At 41.9% G+C, this 15356-nt stretch overlaps 1 protein-coding gene and 1 pseudogene across 2 annotated transcripts in view; one reads left to right on the forward strand and one right to left on the reverse strand.

Annotated features, from left to right (window-relative positions):
• The first annotated feature begins 545 nt into the window (after window positions 1–545).
• Window positions 546–4254, forward strand: LOC139381997 (inactive pancreatic lipase-related protein 1-like; annotated as a pseudogene).
• Window positions 4255–10812: 6558 nt separating this feature from the next.
• The window catches only part of LOC139381363 (heat shock 70 kDa protein 12A-like), a 44668-nt gene continuing 40124 nt past the window's right edge, over window positions 10813–15356 (reverse strand). For both annotated transcript variants that reach the window (XM_071124834.1, XM_071124835.1), the window contains one exon: window positions 10813–14930. In XM_071124834.1, the coding sequence (XP_070980935.1) occupies window positions 14299–14930 (632 nt within the window). In that variant the 3' untranslated portion in view covers window positions 10813–14298. The remainder of the gene's footprint in view (window positions 14931–15356) is intronic.

Raw genomic sequence — 15356 nt, forward strand, 5'->3', positions numbered from 1 at the left:
TTTTTATCAGGTTTTTTATATACATTTGTCAAGAAAACATGAATGCAGTTGTTTGTCATCGTTTTGTTTTCTGTTTGCGGCCCTGGTTGCCCTGAGAAGACAATGGTAAAACACTTCAATGTGAGACTAAATATGAATGCAGCGCAAGCAGATGGATGAAAAGTAGTGAATTTCAGCTTTTTTTACTGTGGGATTTTGTGAGACTGATGGAAACAAACAACAACTTCTACTGTTTTGATAAGTCATTAAGTGTTAGTGAATGCCAGATATTCCACAATGATTAATGTTGTGTACTGTGCTGATCAGTTATAATGCTACTGCATATAGATGGTGTATATTTTGGCCTTGATATGAACTGATGCTATAGTATGTACACAATAGTATGTGACATCTGACTCCTCCAACTGCCTGTTTCCCAGACACAGAAGAGTAGCCCAGATCAGTGTACGTTAAAAGAGCAAACCGATTCAGCACAAATGTCTGTCGTTAATAGTACTGGTTACTTATTCATTTCTTACAGAGAGTATGGTAAATAATAATGCTTTTTTGACAAGGGTGACGAGAACTGGCTTATTGACATGTGCAAAGTAGGCAGTGTTCAGTTCTAGTCTGAGTGGGACTACACGTTGAGTCCCTCCCAATGTGACTTGTGTACTATGCTTGATATTTTATTTTTGGGTGAGAGGGTGGTTCTCTGGATAACACCAAGGAAGTAAGCAATAGTTAACACCGGGAACAGCCGTTCCCATTGTGGGGTTGATGTCATGTTTGTGTTCTCAGACCATACTGACAGAGGAAGAGGTCAACTGCATTTGTGTGGACTGGAAGAAGGGGTGTGGGGTGACCCTCTGCACACAGGCAGCCAATAACATCTGAGTCGTTGACGCCCAGGTGGCCCACATGATTGACGTCTTCTGGGTAAGTACTGTCTGGACCATAGGTACTGTATACACAGGGTTGGTGTTAATTCCACAAATTCTAATTCAATTCCCTTTCCCTGTACATTTTATTCAATTCAAATTCCACTAAGCTATCGTATGGAATTATTTTAAGATATAGTATGGATATTTTAGCTGTTTAAATTCATTTGTGTAGATATATATTTACAATTTGATAAAATATAGAATTTGACCTTTGCTGCTATAGCCCATTGAAAGGCATTGAGTAACACGTTCCTAAACGGCAAAAGACCATCAAAGGAAGTCATAAGGTTTTGAAGTCTCTGACCTATATCTAGGAGAAATAAGAAGGCTCAGGAATTACTTTAAAAAAAATGGACATGTATTTGACCCCTTTAAGGGTGGGAGGAACGAAATCACTTCTATTATGTTTTTGGTACTGGGTTAACTTCAGACGAGTACCGTGACAAAACTGAGAACACCATTGTGAGTCATGTTTCCATAGTTGTCATATTAGTTTTTAGGTCAAACCTTTCGGAATGCCACAGACGTTTTCATGAGACCGATTTTCGGGATGTCTCCTGGTCTGACAAACAGTTCTGTAGCTCTCCCACTTTCCATCGCAGCTGTGGAAGGCTGACATGGGCGGATGCGGTGGAATGATACACAGCCCATACAAAAATGGACATATCTAGTTAAACTGATGGAATTTGATGAGGAAGTAATCATTTAAATTAGATTGACACAAGGCTGCGTCAATCCACTTTAAGCGTTCAAATCCTGCAGCAAACTTTCTATAATTGCATTATTTCCTTTATATTTATTTGCATTAGTTTAGCTGGGAAATGTAAAAATACTGAATTTCAATTCCGGAGTGACATTTTCCACCATTCTAATGTAGTCTAATTCTATAACTTTCAGATTGTTGTAGTTGTAATTGAATTCAACAAATTCTCCACTCCATAAGTGAATTAAATTTGAAATAATATTGGAATTGACCCTGACTGTCTACACGTGCACGTGACTGTCTATATGTTGTTTCACAGCTCAAGAATGTTTAAGCCTAAAAACGTATCTATTTCTGTTGCGGCAACATGGACGCACAACTGCAGAATAAAGGGGAATTGTCACACACAGCAAACAGAGCGTTCTCGGTTGAAAGACAGCATTATCACTCCAACGCTCACCCTAACACTTTCTGTCACAGGATGTCTACTGGCCGAAGGCTAGCATGGTCCATGTTATCGGACAATCTGGGAGCACACACTGCTGGGGAGGTGGGCCGCAGGATCAGCAGGCTAGGACGCATCACAGGTCAGATCTTAGCTAAGCACATGTATACATCGTCATGGAGCTACGTAATGCGTTGAAACCCAGGTCCCAAGCCACAACTCCTATTCTGAGCCATATAACCCTTGTTGAAAACGTAACGTAAAGTGATTGACTGATATTCTGAGTTAGAGGTTGTATGTTTGTGTGTCCTCCTCTCTCAGGGCTGGACCCAGCACAGCCCTGCTTCCAGGGCCTCATTGCCACGGTGCACCTGGACGCCTCCGATGCCACATTTGTAGATGTCATTCACACTGACACACTGCCCTTCATCCCTTATGTTGGTATGGGACACAATGGCTGTTTTTAAATATCAAAATAAAGTGCACTGTTTGAGTGTGACGAATACCCTGGTTTACATTTGTAGCTATGACTTGTGTTCAAGAACCCAGCTCACTGTAAAACAAGAGCATAAGGCTTTATACAGTCTTGATGCGACAATGCAATTGATTTTATACAAAATATTTATGTTCATACGAGCGGAATACAGCATAAAACTAAATCATCCTTTTTATTTCAGACAAGGGCATATCTCAGGCTGTTGGCCATATTGACTTCTACCCTAACGGAGGAGAGCACATGCCTGGCTGTGACAAGAACATTGTCTCTACCAGTGTGGACATTGACTGCCTTTGGGAAGGGGAGAACTGACGCATATTTGTACTGTGTCTTGAAATCTGTAGAATTGGGGAAAAATGCTTATAAGGTGAAGATAGATGAGGATCAACCGCAAGGGAAAATAACTCCCGATTGCGTGATAGAAATGTACAGTGGGGCAAAAAAGTATTTAGTCAGCCACCAATTGTGCAAGTTCTCCCACTTAAAAAGATGAGAGAGGCCTGTAATTTTCATCATAGGTACACTTCAACTATGACAGACAAAATGAGGAAAAAAAAATCTGGCAACGTGAATGCAGTCTCCGCTAACGCCGGAACATTGCCTTTAAATTTCAATAACACTAATGCTGAACTTCTGTGATACGGATTAAATAGAGCCAGGGGAGAAAGACTGCCCCCTCATTGAAGCTACAGAAGTTGAATGCCAACTGCAGTACTGCAGGCATTGTTAGCGGAAAACAGGATCCCGCCCCTTTACAGCAAATGGAAAAATGACAATCTTCTTAAAAAAACGAAATAAAATGATACAAATATTTGCTTCTAATAAACCAGATTAATGTCATTGAACTGATAACTTCAAAATTGCACACAGAATAAGTTATAAGGATAATTGAGTTGCTAATGGCAACCTGCAGTACCCCAGTTGGCCTTCAACTTGAGCTACTCAATGAGAGGTGGCATCACTGAGTTAGCCAGCAACATCACTTCATGGATTAGCTCAAACTGCACATGTTATGCCTCCATGAGACACTATCTTAAGACTTCATTTGGCTTGAATGCGCTATTGAGTCCTCACATAGTAATGAATGGTGTCACTTGATCGATGTATGAATGGCCAAAGACCGTCAGTGAATAGAGACCCCAATCTATTAACCAGCCGTTCGTTACAAGTTGACGTAATGTAACTTCCTATGTAGTGTAAGATTACCCACCAAGGTCAGAACTAGCATCATAGGCACTCCATGACACAATGACTCACACATTTTCTCGTCTGGCCATCTTAAAATGTATCCCCTGGAATATTGGAATGGTACCAATGGTAAAACCATAAAGAACACCAGTTTTTTTCGATTGAACCGGTCTGGACAAATATTTTCAAAAATGGTGGCAGGCTCCTTCAGATATGTGCTGCTGCCTTGGGGGCCAGCACAGCTGAATCTTTCACTTTTGATTGTAGAGAAGGGTGGAAGATGGCGCCACAGCTTTTGATCTGAAAGCCCCTGGTGCTTGCCCTATGCTGGGAGACTACAACATAGCCCATGACCTTCACCCATCCCTCTCTCTGCTTTGACCCCTTTGTTATTGTGCCAGACACGCGCAATGTTGTTGCCTGCAACCATCTCTGATCCTTCAAGTACTACAATGACAGACTCGTAAACCCTGAAGGCTCTACGGGATACAGGTTTTGACTCCGTAACTGTTTTCTTTATTTGGGTTTGAAAGTCTTCCCCGACTTACTGGAGTTGCACTGAGTTGTTAGGGGGCCAAGGCTGGGTGGCTGTCCTCCATTAACAAACTACTCTAGGCTATCACATGGGATGGGGAGGCACATCGCTGGCTGCAAAGACTGTCCTGGGGGGGAGGGGGGGGGGGGCATGCACGCACCTGTTGTACATGACATTGATATGGCTGTGAACTGTTTCTATGGTTTTAGAAGTTGATTTGCCGGGATTGGGTTCAGCGAAGACTGCAGCAGACGGGCGTCCCCCATGATTTCTATGGGAGGGAATGCAGCTGTCCATATTAATGGCAGTTTATCCCTGCTTTGGATCGCATCCCAATCGAACATCCCCGGGAGTATTCATTCGGAAAGTAATTCAGATCTCTTGACTTTTTCCACATTTTGTTACGTTACTGCATCATTTTATAATGGATAAAAAAAAAAAAATCATTAAGCTACGCAATACCCCATAAATACCTTTACAAATTTATTAAAAATGAAAAAACATAAATACCTTATTTACATAAGTATTCAGACCCTTTGCTATGTGACTTGAAATTGAGCTCCGGTGCATCCTGTTTCAATCTATCATCCTTGAGATGTTTCTACAACTTGATTGGAGTCCTACTTTGGTAAATTCAATTGATTGGACATTATTTTGAATGGCACAAACCTGTCTATATAAGGTCCCACAGTTGACAGTGCAAGTCAGAGCAAAAACCAAGCCATGAGGTCGAAGGAATCGTCCGTAGAGCTCCGAGACAGGATTGTGTCCAGGCACAGATCTGCTGCGTTGAAGGTCCCCAAGAACACAGTGGCCTCCATCATTCTTAAATGGAAGAAGTTTGGAACCACCAAGACTCTTCCTAGAGCTGGCCGCCTGGCCAAACTGAGCAATCGGGGGAGAAGGACCTTGGTTAGGGAGGTGACCAAGAACCTGATTGTCACTCTGACAGAGCTCCAGAGTTTCTCTGTGGAGATTGGAGAACCTTCCAGAAGGACAACCATCTCTGCAGCACTTCACCAATCAGGCTTTTATGGTAGAGTGGCCAGATGGAAGTCACTCCTCAGTAAAAGGCACATGACAGACCTCATGGGCTCTCAGACTATGAGAAACAAGATTCTATGGTCTGATGAAACCAATATTGAACTCTTTGCCCTGAATGTCAAGCATCACGTCTGGAGGAAACCTGGCACCATCCCTACAATGAAGCGTGGTGGCAGCATCATGCTGTGGGGATGTTTTTCAGAGGCAGGGACTGGGAGACCAGTCCGGATTAAGGGAAAGATGTACAGAGATCCTTGATGAAAACCTGCTCCAGAGCGCTCAGGACCTCAGACTGGGGTGAAGGTTCACCTTCCAACCTGACAATGACTCTAAGCACACAGCCAAGACAACGCAGGATTGGCTTCGGGACAAGTCTCTGAATTTCCTTGAGTGGCCCTGCCAGAGCCTGGACTTGAAGCCGATCTAACATCCCTAGAGAGACCTGAAAATAGTTGTGCAGCAACGCTCCCCATCCAAACTGACAGAGCTTGCAGGGATCTGCAGAGAAGAATGGGAGAAACTCTCCAAATACAGGTGTGTCAAGCTTGAAGCACCCAAAAAGACTTGAGGCTGTAATCGCTGCCAAAGGTGCTTCAACAAAGTAAAGGGTCTTAATACCTGTAAATGTGATATTTCTGTTTTTGTTTGAATAAATGTGCAAACATTTCTAAACCTGTTTTTGCTTTGTCATTATTTGTCATAATACTTATTTTCCACCATAATTTGCAAATAAATTCATTAAAAATCCTACAATGTGATTTTCTGGATTTTCTTTTCTCATTTTGTCTGTCATAGTTGAAGTGTACCTATGATGAAAATTACAGGCCTGTCTCATCTTTTTAAGTGGGAGAACTTGCACAATTGGTGGCTGACTAAATATGTTTTACCCCACTGTATAACAAGTTATAATTTTGAGAAAAAAAAGCAGCTCTCTGAAAGATGTATGCTCTGTAAAACCCTAGAGGGCAGTATAGGACCGTCATCTGTGATAAACATTTGTCCATTCATGTTCCACTGGCTCACCATATCTCTCTGTTGCAGCTTTTTGTTCTGTGGAAACGAGATGGTGCGTGAGATGGTGCTTCAGACCCTTAAACCATGCGGACCTGAGTGAAGCACAACATGACATCCTGTACTTTTCAATGAAGTTACAGCATCTTTAATTGTTTCTACAGTTGGGTACGGCAGCTGCAGTGAAATACATCTACACAATGAAGCATTGCAGCAACATGAGTGGAAGAAAAAGGACAGACATATATCCCGACCTGTTCAAGGACAAAGTAATCCTTAGAATGGCAAAAAAAAAATATGTATAAGCTATCATAGGAAAGAATATGCAGAGTCAGGTTGAAATCCTGATTTTGTGTGTTCACATCATGCCTACAGGAAGAAAGTTCTGCGTCTCTTTATTAGTCTAAATGTTGAAAGACTGGGGGCTGCATTTGTGCAAACACAAATCTACACTAAATTACACGTTAGTATCATGTCGCTCCTTTTCCCATTTAGACAAAACGTGCAGCCAGCCAGAAAGTCTGCCTAATGTGTCATACGTGTATTTCCAAGAGGCCTAGTGTCTTCACAACTCTCATTAACGTGTCCCTGGCCTTTCACCAGCTTAGCAAATCCTGATTGGGTCTCATTGTTTTGTCTTCATTTATTTGAATACCCACCCTGTGATTATGGCTGGGGAAAATACAGCATTAAAAGGCAAGCTGCCATTTTCATCAGAACGCTAAACAAAGTGCATTTGTATGCGGTGACTAAACAGAGTCGAGCCATCAGCACTCACACAATACCAATCAGAACAATCCGCAGAGCCACAGCCCCGAGAATGACTACATTATGGTATTAAACATAGCATTGAATATGGGGCTAAGGCGTGGGGGGGGGATGCTTGTGTCTTCAAATCCGCCCTAGACATCCGTCACTGTCTATCTTTTCGATTTCTTTTTAATAGGCTCATTGAATGCAGAGGCTAATGACAAAATAGCTAGCTAATTCCAGTAATTATGTCTGTTTGCCTGAGGGAATTTGTGGATGACAGTGTTTCATTTTGATCAGTGCTCCCAGGGCTCTGGGGGTGGCTTTGTAGCTAACAAAGCACACACAGGTCAAGCATTAGCAAGGTATACTTAAAACAGGGGAAAACACGACAGATGACAGAGAACAGATTTTTCCATGTGTCTGCAGTTATATAATTGGATGTGTATACAAAAGGATGCTACTATATGAATGACAGAGAGAGGTTTTGGTAACTTTGAATTAGGTAATGGTTGGACGAGATAATGGCTTGGTTGGACTCCTTGAATACCAATCTTCAAAATCATTGCTTAGCAAAAACCTGATTGTATTTGGGTTTCCTTTATTGGGTTGGGATGTGGTTTATCTAGATTATCATAGACTGATAAAGGGATTAGGATGTTTCCTGGCAAATGGAAAAAGCTCACCAGAATCATTTTGTAGCTGTACCTGTCCTAAACATACTAGGACTACTCCGTAGTGGGTAAGGCCTCCTCAAATTGTAGTTGGTGCCCCCACATTAGGAACAAAGGGTTGCTGGTCTGACTTTACTATGCCATGACTTTACTAGAATATCTAACAGTTATTTATATAAAGCCCGCACTCAAAAAATACACACGTGCAGTCGCATGTTCAGTGAGCCATCCAGTCCAATAAAACTGTCTTGACTCTTTCCAACACTGGATTCTGTTGTTGGAATATATTACAGTAAGGAGTGCCATTCCTCTCATGTACACAATTTGTATGTATGTATGTGCCTGTGTATATGTGTGTGTGCAGCACAGGTGGCTGGTGGCACCTTCATTGGGGAGGCCTGGCTAAATTTAATTGATGGAATTAATTTTTAATGAGATGGTATCAAACACATGCTTTACATATGTGTTCATACCATTCCATTTACTCCATTCCCACCATTATTATGAGCCTTCCTCAGCAGTCTCCTATGGTGTGCAGGTATGTTTGTGTGTGGAGGGATGTTACCCAAACAGACCTCTCATCAACATGCAGTGACACTCATCTCATAGATAAGGGTGTCTGCTGAGCAAACAAATACTAATTAAATCAAATGATGGCTAGGTAACCTGACAGAGGGGAGAACGGCCCAGCAGAGCACAAACGTGCCCCAAATGGAATGAAAACGTGTGAAGAACTGTGAGACTTCAGGCATGAACATCAACCGCAACATCACGCTGGAATGAAAACATGTTGAGCTCCCAGCTCCAAATCTCACTGCTTTCCTGACAGAATATATGAGTGTGTGAATGTGTGGGAGGGATCAAACCAGCAACTCAAGGGCCTACTTTGAGAGTTTCCCCTTGAAAGTGCCGTAGCAACTGCCCTACTTTCCAGCCATTTTGGAGATAACCAGTGCACCTATCCTATCCTTCACCCTACCCATCCCCCTCGCACACATCCAACAACTAAAAACAACCTTGCCCTGTGTGGGGTTGAGAGCCTCTCCACAAACACTCCTGTTAGAATAACACACTCGCTCCTAAATGCACACAGTGGTTGAATAAGAAGTGTTTAGTTTCATATTCAGATTGTTGGATCATTAGCGAGGGCGCTTGAGGCTAACTACAATTTAGCAGTGGACTTTTTAATCTGCAAGCTGAGTAGAGGAAGGGTTCCCAAACTTTTTGGGCCCGGGGACCCCTTTTGTGATAGAAAATTAATCAGGGAAACCCACATAATCAGAACACAACAAAATGGCATACAATGAGTTTTGCTATGACTTTGGCAGTGCATAGCCTGATGAACCATGTCTTGGGCCCTGGGAAGAAACATTTTAAAGGCCCATGGCATTGGAGAGAAAATTGAGCAATTTTCAAGCACATTTACTGCATTTCTACAATTTGTTTAATGGGGCAGAGATATTTTTTGTTGTTGCAGCTTTAAAGCTAATATCCTGCAATTCTACACATTTTGCAATAAGGCAGAGAGAACTTTGCAGTTTTATTGTGTTGTATTAAACCCTCAATGTATTCCACGGATCCATTGGCCAAAATTCCTTTCATCTGTTGTTAGTAATATTCATATAAAGAAATGAAATGCAGTACTCCTGCGGACCCCACTTTGAGAACCCCTGGAGTGGAGAATAGCACATTGAGGTTGGTTTGAGGCATGTGCTTATTTCGCAACCTCTGTTATTAAACCTGGGATTTTTAAAAATAAAAATCCTCGCTGTACTATATGAGTACAACTGAACACAAGGCACTCCAAAGCCATTAGGCCTAATAGGTACCGGCAGTTATGAACCCATGTCTCCATAACGTCACAACTCGACACTGCACACGTCAATGAGTCTTCAATTTCAGCAACAACAAAAAACAGCTGGAGCTTATTTTGGATCAACTGTTCTTTCTCCTAATACACTGTTCTGGCCCGGGTGGAGAGATCAGAAACAGACGAGCAGCAAAGTTTGAAATAATTTAGAGCTGTCATTATCATAGAGATATAGACCACTGAGTTAGTGGAGGCTGCTGAGGGGAGAACGGCTCATGATAATGACCAGAAAGGAGCAAATGGAATGGCATCAAACACATAGAAACCAAGTGTTTGATGTATTTGATACCATTCCACTGATTCCGCTCCAGTCATTACCACGAGCCCTGTTCTTCCCAATTAAGGTGCCACCAACCTCCTGTGCACTGAGTTGGAATCGTCCGTTGCGAAAATCCCCAAAACAAGTCACAGGTGGTGAAGCAGGGTATCACTACTGCATAGCAACGTACTAGTTATCCCATCATTTCAATGCTGTGTTACGTAGTCTCAGGTACTGTAGTTTCAACAAATGTTGGTAACACTTTATTTGGATATTCCATCTATTAACCTTAACCCTTGTCCTAACATTTACCCTTATCCTAACCCTTACCCTAACCCTTATTCTAACCCTAACATAACCGTTTCACGCAGTTGCTTATCAACAGATAGTTTGTTGATGCTATGACCATGTAGAGCATCTACAGATGGAGTATCCGGAGTACCCAGATAAAGTGTGACCAAAATATCCACTGGAGAGCAGTGTTGCTTTTCTGATATTCTTATTCTCGGCTCCTACTCAGCCCGAGGGCACAGACCCAAATTGGTCACACCCATGTACAAATCTGTGGCTGCTTTGGATATACCTCATCAAATTGTGCTAACACTGAATAGAACACATAGAAAAATATGAATTAGCTTGAATTGGGTTTCCAAACGTTGATTTTATTGCAGAATACATTGTAGCTGTTGTTTCCAATATTAGTGATAAAACAGCAGTGACTGTTTATAGCAACTGCACTGGCACCTTGCCATCTTGGCCTAAATAAACATGCAAATTATAAATAAGGTAATTAAAAGGTATGATATAGTCTGTTTCCTTCTTCCCCTGTTACTTTTTGATGTGGGAAGTCTTTTTGATGAGGCATGTGTAGCATGTCATGAAACCAGCAAAGAACAACGACAGGTAGTCAGATATTCTTTGAAATACACATTTTATTGGATGACAGTTTGGCTGTGAATACTTGGCATTGAAATACAACTCATTTGAGTGAAAATAGTAAGAGCAGGAAACTTGTAACTCAACAGTAGAAAAATCACATGTGCGTACACCCAAGGATAAACTGAAAAAGGTATGATTTGTGAAACATTTAAGAGTGGCAATTTTGGTTGAATAGTGAAGTAATTTGTTCTACAGCAAGCATAGAATCAAGTAGCAGTGAACTTTCATGTCCTGTAATATTGTAAGTTCTAGATAAAGAGTTAAGCACTTTCTGTCATAGTATGCAGAAGCTAGCTACACTGATGCTCCTTAACTGTCTCCTCCCACCCATTCAATTACAGGTTAATAAATGACACTTCATAGAATTTGAAATATTTACTCTCTTTAAGGTGCCAATTGTCATATTCTGCTGCGTTATAAACTCAATACGATGCGAACTTCAGCTAAACATGTCTTCATACAATTCGGACTTAGCTTTGAATATAAACCCGCTACATACAGTATATTGTGCATTACATAATACTGAAGGCGGCACGAAATGCATGATATTTATCAAAGTAGCAATACATTAAAGAAACAAATGCTGTGTTTTTCTTTCCTTCAACTCAATAGTCATCCATTGTACTCCGTGAGGATGAGGAAAGGGTTGATAGATTAGCCTGTTACTAGTTGTTAGGATGGAGATTGAGCAGATCTGCTGTGATAAGAGTGTGCGAGATGATTGACTTGGGACATGCCATGAACATGTCAAAACATTTCCTTCGCAGTTCATTATTCATTTGTCATTACATCTAGAGTTGAAAAGGCCACGCTTTTCTCCACACGTGGTGGTGTAACATTATCACCATACCTAACCCTCAAACCTAAAAAAAAAAAGTGTGGTTAGATATTGTTTTCTCCTCATTTGTAAAGATTTAATCATGCAAAACGTGCATTGCAGGAGAGTGCCAAAGGCAGCATCAGGGATCAAAGCTTGTGCACTTTTTCCACGTCAACAAGTCAAGGGAGACCAACTTAAATTAACAGAGTTTTTCTGTGAGAATCTAGCTTACATTAGTTTTAAATCCTCAGTGTAGGGTTCTCAGAGAGGAACACTGCTGGAAGACCATAAACATTCTTTTAAGGTTATCATGCATCGTCTGCGTTATACCGTGTTACCAACCACTCAAATTGAGTGCATCTGCAAACAACAGCTATTGTAGGGAACAAAATCAATTCAAATCCAAACCCAGTTCCTAGTGAGTAATATACTACCTCTGTCTTGAATCAAGACTAGGGACATGAATTGTGTCTATATGCTGAATAGTTTTGACATCACATCTTATGTTAGGCATTCATTTGGGTAAATGATTGTATGTTGGGCCATAAACTTTTTTTCTTCTCCAGTGTAAATCCAGTGTAATTTATTGTATCTATATGTTTAAATATGAAGTTGTTTTTTATTGCGTTGTTTCCTTCCATCAATACTTGATTTAGGGGATAATACTTTCAACAGCAGCTTCCGGTAGCTGCATCCTTGAAACAAATTTCAAATGGAAGCACGGCACAAAAATGTAAATGGTTGAGTTAAATTGTGGTAAGGAACAATACCTTGCAATTGTAAGGTTTTTTTGCTCTTGCATTACATTTGTTGGGGAAGAAAGACAATGATTTGGAACTGTCATTTTATATTATTTGCAGGGTGGTTGACCTGGTGTCTGTCAGTATGTCTGTCAGTATGATTTGCCAATTACTGTAGTTAGAAAGACCCCAACAAATATTTGCTATTGATATTTTGAATACAGGTTTTTCAAAAGCCGAATTGGGACAGTCATTTTATTGTAAACATTGAACTAAATACAAATTGAATAGTTACAAAGCAAACACAAATATTTGCCCAACCCACAGAAACTCCATGTTCCAGAACAAGAACCACTCATGTTTTAAGGAAAGGTATTCAAGGTCTCTTTCAATGCTCACTTTCACTCATTGTCGATGAACGCGGCATTCAAATTCTGCCTCGACTCACATGCTATGGCTGGTGAGAATAATGGAAAAAGGTGTCTGTGCGAAAGCATACATACTCTCGGTTCTAAAGCTGCTAAAATCATAACGCTAAAAATCTGTACAATATTTAAATACTGTATTTACAGAAATAAACATATTTTCAATTTCATCTTTCCTTTTCAACGGCCGACACAATCTCCTGAATTTCAGATATTCAAGAAGGAAATTCAGGGACTTGTTGTCCTCTGTCGTCTCATAAGCATAACAAATGAAGGCAACCACAAAGCACATCGCAATGGCTATATTCAAATCAGTTTGCCGGTTCAGCTAGCAGCAATGTCAACTCTGCCACTTTTCACATTCTCGGATTTATATGTTGTTGTGGATCAGCGCAACATGTTAAAACAGTGAGGTGGATTTTTACATTGTTGGTAAGAAATGATAGAACGTCTTGACAATCAAGCCTGACGTCTAAACAGCTAGTTGTTAGTCTCTCTATGTTTCTAACACATAGATGTGTTTGCAGTGCTGAATAAGCCACATTTAGAAGCCAACCTTTGCCTTAAACAGATATTGTTGACAGGATATGAGACCATCTGCTTACATTTGACCAAAAATGAACTGAGTTTCCATGACTTCAAATGTATTTTAAAAGCTAATGCACCAAGTTTGTTTTCATAAGGTAATATAACTCCTTTCTATGGCATCTCATGCCTAACCACAGGAGACGGTAGAGATAAATACAGATTTGAAAGCTATCCTGTGAAGTTTAACTGATCAAGTGGAGTGTTTTTGTTGGAGAACCACTGCCTTCCCTCATCTCAGGTGCTCTCCAACCCTGACTCAATAAAACGCTGGTCTGATGAGTAGGATAAGCATCTGAATGATAGTTTCTAACTGTTGTTCAAGGAAACCCCAGGAGTTCGGTTTAAATGCCTAATGGTCATAGCAGTTATGAAAATTTGGTCCCATGAGCGAGGGTTGGAGAGGACATAGGTTTGTGGAGCATTGTGTCATAGCATAGTGTTGTAGCTGTAAGAGCTGCAAGATAGGGGGTACTACAGTATCAACCTACCATGACCTAACACAGCTACAGCACACAACCACAGATAACACACAATGGACCTGAAACAAGGCTGTACGTATCAATAGCAATATATGCCTATAGTACAAAGCTGTGTTGCATCTCTGTACATACTCCAATCTAAACATCTCTAGAGCAGAGCACATCGATATAGCCTGCACTTAAGACTAGATACACAGATGGTACACAGGGATAAAACCTGAGTGCTAGTTTGTTTCTGACCAAGGAGTCAGCTAAAGTAGAAACAAACTAGCGCTCATGCTAATCTGAACAGGCCCAAAGATCAATATACTGCTACATTCTAGCCACTGTCCCTTGGCTCATTGTGTGTGTGCTGCTGGAGGTTTCACTTCCTATGACCCTTTGACCTTATTGCTCCATTTCACCCTATTTACTGACTGAGGAAGTCGATGCTAGCCTTGACGGTACGCGAAGTGGCTACATCCACCGCCATGGCCCGGATCTCCGTGTCCCCAAACTGCATGAGCGTCTGGATCTCACGGCGCACGACGGTGCTCTCCGTACCGGTCACATCCAGCCGCAGCGTGCCGCACTTCCTCACACCCAGCTCGCTGATGAAGCCCACGCCTTCCTTCTCCGAGCAGTAGATGTGGATAACGATGACCTGCTGGCTGGGCTTGGCGGGCGTGTAGCTGCGCTTCACCGTCTCACCCAGGGCTACGGACTGATCGCAGGTGATGAAGGTGTCGAAGACGTCGGTGCACCAGCGCGTGCCGTCCTTCACCAGCATCTTGTCGGGCGGGTGCTTGCCCTCCACGTAGCGGTTGAGGACGCCCACGCCGTAGGTGAGGGGCGAGCGGCGCACCTTGATTATGCTGGGGTCCAGGCCGAAGAGAACGGCCCCCTTGAGGATGGTGAGGCCCACATCGTGGGGGATGATGATGCGGCTGCGTCCTTGCAGCATGTTCTGCACCGCCTGCTGCAGCAGGGGCGACTCAGCGAAGCCGCCCACTAGGAACAGGAACTTGATATCAGACACCTCCGGCTTCTCAAAGAGATCAGCTGAGATGGAAAGAGTTGTTATTCAACTAGAGTTTTACTCTATAGTATGTGAAGCATTAATACAATTTCAGTTTTCTGCAGGCAATAGCATAGCATGTGTTATGCCAGAGGACAACATTTCCTGTTTTAGCCCCAGTGTTATCAGACAGTTCATTAGACTCCAAGCAGACCATGCTAAAGTAATGTGACCCACTTCTTACTCTCTGTCCAAAAACACTGCATGCATAATTGAAGTAGGTTGGTTTATTTTGGGTGGGACTACTGGGAAGACTGCTCACTGTACAGTGAGAGGAAACCTTGGGATGCAGTGTGCACTCCCCAGAAATCTCTTCTGGGATCTCAAATCCTTGAGTGGAGAATGGGATGGGAATGCTTTCAATTCAGCCTGGGTGGAGTGCCAACCTGGACTCAGTGGTAGACGTAACA

The sequence above is a fragment of the Oncorhynchus clarkii genome, chromosome 23, assembly GCF_045791955.1.
Source record: "Oncorhynchus clarkii lewisi isolate Uvic-CL-2024 chromosome 23, UVic_Ocla_1.0, whole genome shotgun sequence".
Lineage (NCBI taxonomy): Eukaryota > Metazoa > Chordata > Actinopteri > Salmoniformes > Salmonidae > Oncorhynchus > Oncorhynchus clarkii.